The sequence below is a fragment of the Cyanistes caeruleus genome, chromosome 1 (assembly GCF_971803275.1).
Source record: "Cyanistes caeruleus chromosome 1, bCyaCae1.hap1.1, whole genome shotgun sequence".
NCBI classification, from domain to species: domain Eukaryota; kingdom Metazoa; phylum Chordata; class Aves; order Passeriformes; family Paridae; genus Cyanistes; species Cyanistes caeruleus.
In genome coordinates, this window is record NC_141701.1 from 90,563,141 (window position 1) to 90,572,768 (window position 9,628).

The window sequence follows — 9,628 nt, forward strand, 5'->3', positions numbered from 1 at the left end:
GTTGTATTTATTAGCTTGATTACCAGTTAATGTTGGTAATTTCTGTTGCAAAAATTTGCTGGGATCAGTTCCATCTTCTGGAATGAATTTAACATAGAAGTTTTGCTGGAAAACATATTTCAGCTACTTCTGTATCTGCATGAGTATGGAAACAAAAAAATCTCCATTGCAAAATTATTGAAATGCCTTAGTTCTCTGCTCTTTTCTTTTAGGGGATAAAATGTCACTTTTGATGATGAAGAATCCTGACCTGTCTTCAGTGTTTTGTCAGATGAATAGAAACCCTTGCCTGTGGTTCAATTCCAACAGTAGTTTAGTAATAGAGTTGGCTTTTACTAATTCTTCAATACTTACAGGCTTTTCATAGCTTCAGTCTCAAGTGTATTTCAAAGTAGTAATTGGCCTAAGTATTTCCAAGGGGTGTTCAACCAGTCTCAAGGATGGGGAAAACAGTTTTGTGTCAGGATTGAGAGAAGTGCTAATCCTAAATAAAAAAAAAAAAAAAAAAAGGTACATTATTACTTCTGCGCACCGTACGAGTGACAGAGGTTTTGAGTTCTCAGTTTTTTGGCTTTTGCTTCTGATGACATCCAGAGCAAAGTCCCAGAGGAGAGATCTCATGGCTTTTTAGCTTACTAAAACTTGAGTCAGGCTATAGAAGGATTTTTTCTTTTTTTAGTATAGAATTTTGAAAGCTTAACTCTACCAGACATAGCAGAGGAAATGCAGCATTTCTTAGTTCCTGGGTTGAATTGAGTCTTGATATTGTCTTTTGTTTCGATATAAGTCTAGTAGTTGGAATTTTCTGACTGTTACTTTTAGAGCTTGTGTTATAAAATTATTCCTGACATTTCCTTAGGACTTTATTGCTTTCTTATCTGCCTATTCTCTTGAAGATAAAACACAATTTTATCATCAGTTCTGGCTGGTGGCATCTTTGTAAGGCATGTGGTGCTTCTGTAGTCTCTTAGGTATTTAACTGGATTCTTGATGTTTAGCTACACTTAGGAAATTGATCTTAATGTTCTAGCCATTTACAAGATACAGTAGAACCTGAGGTTTTTTTCATACTGCTGCTGAAGAAATTAAATTCCCTTTGATCTCAGTAACTTAAAGCAGGATAGTTATGCCTCCTAGTCCTCTCATATTCTGATTCCTAGATTTGTTTTTGTTTGTCAGTGATACCAGCACAGTCTTCCTACTGTCCATCTCATCTGCTCAGTGGCTAGTATAGGGTTAATCTAACAATGCAATGAAAAGCCTGAGGGGAATGAGAAGGTGCTTGGAAATTTGTATCTCCCTTCTAGCTGGATTGCAACTCTAACTGGTCATGCCAGTTACCCTGTGGGACAAGTCATATATTGTAGATGGTTTGTTTCACCTGATTGTCTCCACCATTATATTTTCTCACCACAAACCCTGAATCTCAACTTAACTGTAAATGAGGAAGTTGAGACCACTGACAGCATCATAATTAGAACATTACAGGTGTCTTAAAAACTGGTAACTGAGTTAAACATGTATAGAATTGCACAGAGTAATTAAGCACTCATCCCTCAATCCCCTCTCTATTTTATGAAAACAAGCAACTGGAAAGGCAGGGGTTAACATTATTGTTTATATGTGTGGCCAAGTAGTTTTCATGGACATAAGAGTCGGTGGAGCCTGTACACCCTCTTGTCTCTCAGGAAAGAATCTGGGATTTGCAAATTGCTCTACACAAAAATGACATTACTTTTGAAGTGTCTCCATGCCTTTATAGTCCGATTATGTTAGACTTTAGCTTGTTATTTTAGCCTTTTTTACTTGCTCAGAGGTGCTGTACTTCATCTTTCACTGAAAAGAGCTATTTATATTATAATGTACCTCCTAATTCAGTCCTTTCTTCTGAAAGCTTACTGTAAGCTATGAAAAGGTAAAATGTATTCTTATATGAGTAACTAGCCAGGTTTGTTGCCAGTAACCTAAAATTTAGTAGCTGAAGAGCATGTATAGTCAAATGCCAGGTAGTTGTATTGGTCAGTGGTCAGACTCAGCATGGGAGCTCCTTTAATCCTGGACAGATGCTGAGCAGCTCACACTGGACTTCAAGAGCCTTCATGTGTAGCAAGGTCAGAGGCAAGGCAGGCATGTTTTCCTTCTAATAGTGGCGGAAAGGGTTATCTCATCCATTTGTGAAGTGCATGAATGTTCTTTTGGATGAAAACTCTTTAAATAAATTCTGGGAGCATTTCCCTATAAAGTGCTTTCAATTGCTTTAAATGTTTCCTCCTGCTTGTCTTTCAACCTTGCTTTGAAGGCCACTTTTCCAACACTGCTTTGAATTTAATCTTTTTCATTTTAACTCTCACTGTTTCTTTAGTTTCTTTACATTGTCTGTGTTCTGAATATGAAGCTTAATCCTTAATGTGAGGTCAGTGTATTCTGCAGATGACTTTTTGTCTTTAGACTCTTAGCGAAGACATAGGAAGTAGTTTATCAGTAAATACAAAAACATTTATTTACTTGTAAAGGGAAGAAATGTAATACTCTATTATACCTTTTTCTCTGTACATCTGTGTGCAAGGTCTTAATTACCCACCTGAAAAATGTACTGATTATAAGATTTATAAGAATAAGAGTATTCTTAAGCCATCTGTTTTTCCAATGCTATCACAAGTCTGTTTCCTTTCCACTTCTCAGTTTAGTATTATGTTCTTACCAAAGCTGCTGATAAATGAGATTAAGGATTAATATTTTCAAACTTCCAAGTTTTTTTTTCGGATTGTTTTACTTAATTAATAGTAATAAAAAAAAATCCTCCATGATGCTGAACATGGTTTCAGTAAGCATGTACTTTTGTATGTATTTCTAAATAGAAGTTTCAGTGAAAGTCTAGTGAGAAACCTCAAGATATGATTAATTCATGATGTGTCAAATATAGATCTTCTGTCTTTGGGTCTGAATTAGTATGAGGATACTAGGAAATAAAGATCCTTAAATTTCAAATCTGTATTTTTACTGTATGCTAATCATAGGTACTTTTAATTTTTCAGAGGGAAAAAAGTTTTGGTCAAATATCTATTTCCAGTTTTCTTAATGAATGTAATTATGGATATAGGGACAACAGCTTAGTGCATCTCAACCCTAAAAATATTGATGGATTTTGAAAAGAAAAATTCTGGGTGTTTAGACAAAATGAGTGATTGCCACTTGGTTACTGTGCTACCATCTTGTTTATTAACCTCTTTCAACACCATGGCAGTAATTGTTTTGTCTTTCCAATTGTAGACACGTCATAAAATCTCCTGATTTTAGATGCAAGTAATGTAGTTTTTCACCTCTTACTTTCACAAGATGTTTCCTCTGGTATGGTTTTCTTTCAGTCCATGGAAAAGAAGCATTTCCTGTGATTGTTGTTTCCTCAACTACTGTGCCATTATTAAAAAATAAGAAGGGCAACTTATTATGAGAGTGTTTAAGAATTTTGCAACTCTAAATAGAGTATACAGCATAGGAAAAATTTTTTTGGGGTATGAACCTGCGAATCACAGGTATTGTAAAGTAGCTTTTTTCTCTGGTATAAAAGGGAGAAATTAGCTTGGGAAAGGGATGGAGGAGAAGCAGGAAAGGAAATAGATACTCACAGGAAGTTGCAACTAATAGAATTCTTTACTGTGAATCACACTCTAGCTTATTTCCTGGTAAAGCACACATTCTTTCAAAAGCTTGTATTTAACATTTGGTGACAAAAGTGGAATGTTCTCTGAAAATGTGGAGGTAAATGCATTCCTTTTCTTCTTTTAGAATACTTTGCCCTGCTTAAAGAATAAATTGTTTCAGCTTTGAGTGCGTTTTGTCTGTTCTGATGCAAGAATAGATGCTTAATTACGTCATCTGTTAAGGGGTAGAAGGAGTTATTATGGTATAGCATCTTTATTGTGAAACAATGTCTCTGGTAGGTGACCAAAGAGTCTTTTAGTCTGTGGATAGAGAATAGCTATCCAGAATTTATCTGAACAGCTCTGAATTCAGTCTTTGTTTTTCTTATGGTCACTTTTGCTTCAAAATTCAGAATTTAATGAGGCATTTTGCAAGGCTTAGACTGAAAAAATGTTTGATATGAGTGTTTTGTAAGGCCAGCATTCTGCCTTATCTCAGTTATTACATTGATTCCTCTTAAGCCTTTAAATTCATGATGAATCACTACCTTGTAGTAATGACAGTTGGAGCATTTTGCAATTTCTTTAAAACAGAGAAAATATGTCTTTGTTTTATGGCCTCTGCATTCACAATTGCATAACTGCTAAAAGTGGAAAGTGGTCTGGTATGAATGCAAAAAAAATATTAACTTCAATTTTTAGCTTTCTGGTACATGAATACTCTGGGTTATCTGGGATATAACATACTTGAAAATCCTCTCCTCTGAGGAATGTCACTGTATGTCTCTTTGCCTGTCTCTCTGTTTTAGCCGAGTGATGTTGTCAAATTTTTCTCCTTCAGTGTTGCCAAAATGTTTTTGAATAGCATTGATGAAAATGGGACACAAATTGTTATTCACTGTGCTGTAAATTGGTAAATCTCTGCTAGGCAAGGGATGCTTTAGTAACTAAAGCCTTAAGAAATCTTAGTTTTTGGAGCAGTGTATCTGGAAATTACGTAGCTAGATGTAAATGTGTAATATTTGTATAATTTTATATGTTTATAAAGAGGTGGTGGCATAATTTATTAATAGGTTGATTTTGTTTGCTTTAGATAAACACATGTAGTAATATTACCCTGGTATATGGTGGCAATCAAATTCTTTTGTTTTTGTCTTTTAGTAAGTCTTAAAGTCTGTAAAATAAATCCTGAAGTTCTACATGTGGTATTTCTAATTATTTTTTTTAATTCTGCTCTTCTCCAACAGGAAGGAACTGGAGACATTCAAAGGTAAATTCTATTTTTATTTTCTACTTAAGTGTTTGTAAGAGTTATGGTAATTTGTGCATTAAGTGAAACTAGGGAAGGAACTTTTTCCCTTCTACATTTGACAATGTTAATTTTATATTGACCCAGCAAGCTGTGTATTTTTTATTTTGCCTGTTCTTGCTACTGTTTTCTTTGGAAGATTCCTAAGGGTAGAGGGAACACAGATATTTTGTTATCTTATCTAGGTTTCAGAGATTCTGTTATCTAATTCAAGCCTTTCCTTTGGTGTTCAGTTTTTATGGATAAGGGCTTTGTCTTCAACTAGTTGATGTCTTTTCTATCACGGATATATTTTTGGCGCATGTTGCAGGCTGTTATATGTTAGATTTTTGTCTGGCTGTTTCCAGAGAATTTTCACAGTATTATGCAAATTTATTTTTTGTAGCTCAGCTTGTTGGAGAGACTCGATGATATATACAAATATTTGTCCAATATATGATGTAATGACTGGAAACTCTTTGATGTACTATTGCTTTGTCTCTGGTACATAGATGGGACACAGTCCCATTTTCAGTAAATGCTGAACTGGGGCTTACTCTTCCTACTGATGCTAATGTTTGATCAGTTTGAGAATTGCTATTATCTCTACCTTTGGATAGGATGTGACTGTGGGTTTGTGACTCGTATTTTTGAGAATGAAATCAGGTGCACTGACTTATGTCAATCAATTGTCTCTTGAAATTGAAAGGAGGGATGGAAATTTCTCTCAGCTACATTCCTTTGCCTTTTCAGTTCATTACTATCTCATCTTTGTGATGCTACAAAAGGAAAATAACAGTTACAGTAAAATATAAGCAACACAGATTATGTAAAATGTCACTTTTTCTGTAACTTACCAAACCAACCCTTTGATTGATTTGACAGCTTTCAACATAGAGCAACTCAGTACAAAACAGAAGATAATGCCAGGCTCCTTCTGATCCAAAGCAAGGCAGCTAATTGTAGTACCTGGTGCTTGTGAGAACAATGAATCCTCGTTTTTTTGTTTGTATTGATCAGGTGTTTTAAGTGAGTTTCTGGAAGCCAGGAGAGTGGTTTCCAAAGTAATTTCTCTCTAGGCCCCTTGTTATTTTAATAGAGACTTTAACATTATTTGACAGTAAGTATTTTACAAAGACAATTATTTTGATGGAAGAGGAACATGCTAACTGGGTGTTGACCTTGAAATTTATACCAAACTAAGCAACTGGTTCTGTAATGGATACAGAGGCATACAGATTTCCAATACTGGTTATGAAAGACTTGTCTTGGTAGCTAAGAGAAGGCTAGATAAGCATAGAGGGATGAATCATGGAAAATGGATATTAAACATCTGTCAGCCTAATTTGTGTGTGTTTTTGTATAGTAAACTGGTGGACAAGCTCGTACCTGACAGAGGAGAAGGGGAGTTATAGCTTAGACAATTTCAAGAATGGTCTTGTCAAACAAGTCTAATTACTTTCTAGAAGATGACAAGAAGAAGGTTTAAAGTAAACAATAGATTCAGTGTAACAACTTTCAGTGTTTTGCCTGACATTTCCCAGGAAATTTGGATTAGACTACTAAAAATCCAGGTGCACAATTGAAAATACGTGCTTGGAGGAAATGGTCTTTCTGATTTACAAAGTTCTCAAATCTTGGAATTTTTGTTGTTAACTCAGATTGTGAAGTAGAGGTATTCATTATATTGGCTTCAGTCAGTGTTTTTCTGGCCTTTTGGACTTTTTGTTAGTACCATTATCATATCATAGGGAGAGCAGGAGATTCCCAGTTGTGAAGGATTACATAATGACAGATGTTTTGGTTCTAGGACAGCCTTGCCCAATCTAACTCGGGGCTCCTACTTGAGTTTTCTGTTTTGAGCTGCTTCTAGAGCTCACTAGATTTTGGCAAAAATGATCTGTCACTTGTTTGACTTCACTTCCAGTTGATGAAGCACACTGAGATAACTCAGTGGATGTCCATAGGAATCCTGTCACAGAGGAAGGAAAAGGCAGCAGCAAGGGTGAGCAGTGTGTCCTAAGTTAACAGCCTAACACTGTAATCTAAAAAGCAGAAGAAACCAGTAAAATTTGGTTCCAACTGAAACGTGTTCAGCAGTTGAGTAGATGGTTCTTTACATTTTAATATTGCAAGTATAGACTATGTCCTCAACTAATTTATCCTTGCATAATTGTCCAGAGTGAAATGTCTTTCTCAACATTCTGTTCATGAAATACCCAGTGCAGGGTCTAGGAAAGAGGAACTGTTTAAAATACCTTCCTATACACTTGCATCTTTTAGTGCATTTGCACTTGAAATCATTGTACATTAAAATCTGTTCCAATGGAAAAACCCGAAATGACATTTTTTATAATAGTAACTTGTTATTTGTGAATTTGAATACCATATGCTAAAAAGTAATAGCTTCCAGGATATAAGGATGGTAAATGTCTCACATAAAAATATCTTTCATAAAGATACAAGATCATTCTATCTGAATATGCAGGAATTAAAGTACCACAAAAATATTCCTTCAAGACATTTGCTAGAAGGGTTAAAAGAGAGTTGTATGCACTTTTTTCAGTGTCCAGATGCAAGTCTCACATTCACCAGTGATGAGTTCTTATGACTTTCTCAGCATAGAAAGTAAGTTTTACCAGAATTAAGAAACTGAATGGTCCAGTCTGAGATTCAAAATAGTGCAGTGGTAGAAGCTGGAATTCTGTGATGCATCTCATCAATTGCCCAATGAATACAGAAGAAAATGTACATTTTATGTTGGCACTGACCATGAGATTGCAGATGTGACTCACAGTGCCGCTAGGTAGCTTCACAGACCTCTCAGATCTGTTTTAAAATTTTACTACCCTAGAGTTTCGTAGATGTGTAAATGCAAATAGGTGCACAGGTGTAGTGTGTAAATTTGTGAAATACTCAAGTGTCTGTAACCTTAAAAACATTTTAAGTGCCCTTGTATATAACTAGTATTATTTATTTTAATATTGAAGCAAAATCTACGCAACCAAGAGATAGAATTGTCTCTGGTTTCATTTAAAACTTCCCACTGTGTGTGCCAAGGTACAAAGTGGTAATTCATTGGACTTTTAAGTATATTCTTTGAAGATAGCAGCTGTCATCCAGAAGGTGCCTTAATAAGGAATGTATATATGCCAGTTTGCAGCATTGAAAAGTGTCGAGAATCCTCTAATTCTCTTGCTCATTGATGTTAGTACCTTTAAGAAGCATGAAAATACAATACTACTTTAAGAAATTATTAATATTTTTTGTATTTGTCAGTGTTTTAGAATTTGTTTCTGCCACTTTCATGCTGGTATTGCAGATTGTACTCTATTTCATTGTGAGGAATAGATTTTACTATTCTTCTTTTTGCTTTAAGACTTATTTTTACAGGGCCAGACATTCTCCTTTGTTGTTTGCTGCACCCGCAGTGTGCAGGGGCAGGACAAACCTTTCCAGCCTCTCTTCTTTCAACCACAAGGGTTTTCTGTTACAGAGTAATTGAAGTTGATTATTACTTAAAATCTGTGATGCTGAGAAAGTGAAGGTTAGAAGCTTTCCTGCTTTTTTGTGTTAAACATCTCTGAAGTAGGCAGGGAATGAGTGTGTGATGTTTGTTGACACTGCTGCAGCACTGGCACTTGTGTACCTGAAGTGTGTGAGGACAGAACGTCTCAAAGGTTGTCCAGTTCCTTATCTTTTTTTAGTACTTTATCTTTCAGAGGTCTTTACTATAAAAGATGATGGATTTATGAATGGAAACATTGGTAGGCCATATGGAGTAGCCTGCAAGTTTCTTCCTAGTGTGCACCAATTTCGGTCTTGGGAGAACTGCTTGTAGGAACTGGTTTATGCTCTGTGCTGTCCTGTCTTTGCTGAGACTCATAAAGATGCTAAACAAAAGTGTTCTGTTCTGAATCTTGGCAATTTCTTGCAATGGTAGAGTTTATTTTAGTTGGTATTTGTGTGTGGTTTTGATTTTAGTATTTGATGGGTTGTGTTCTTGCATCATTTAGGAAGGTATCATTTTCATTTTACAGCTGAGAAACTGGAAATTAGATAGCACATATGTGGTTATTTGCTCCTGATATTTGAAACCTAGTGCATTTAGGAGTGCACTGAGATTTCAGATCATTCCAAGATTCTTCTAGGCACATGGTACCATTTTTTAATTAATTTTTTTTTTTTTTGAGTTAACATTCCTTTAGGTCCAGAGCAGCCAGGATTGTGTAGTAAATAGTTACAATATACTGTTAACCTCATTAGAAGATGGAAGAGTGGAGCAGATAATGGGGTAGGTAATCAGCAGTGACAGAGTAGGGAAAAAAATAGAAGTTTTAAAAAGCAGTAGAATTGCACAATAGTAGTAGCATGTGCTGTTGAGTTTTCTTCTAATTTATCCAAATAGGAACTATATACATGATAAATTTTAGAATTGTTTGTAAAAGTTCCTTTTTATTACAAGTTCAGGATGCAATGTTTTGAGTTCATTTCTGGAAAAAAAACTAAAGCACTAGAGGCTGTTTAGTGATCAGCAACACAGCACTTTTGGACAATGAAAGGTGGCAGCAACTTTACAAGGGAAATATGCACATGGCTTTGGCTACTGAGTCATGCATATTTCTAAGCTTTAACGGGATTAGTTTCATTCAAGCTCAGGGAAACAGGTCATATGACCATTTTCAGCACTTCTGTTTAC

The 9,628-nt window shown here is 35.4% G+C and overlaps 1 protein-coding gene across 1 annotated transcript in view; it reads left to right on the forward strand.

The window, feature by feature from the left end:
* Positions 1-9,628, forward strand: part of DTNBP1 (dystrobrevin binding protein 1) — a 61,014-nt gene that overhangs the window by 21,971 nt on the left and 29,415 nt on the right. Inside the window, exon 7 of the mRNA XM_023919672.2 lies at positions 4,889-4,911. Coding sequence (XP_023775440.1) covers positions 4,889-4,911 — 23 coding nt within the window. The remainder of the gene's footprint in view (positions 1-4,888; positions 4,912-9,628) is intronic.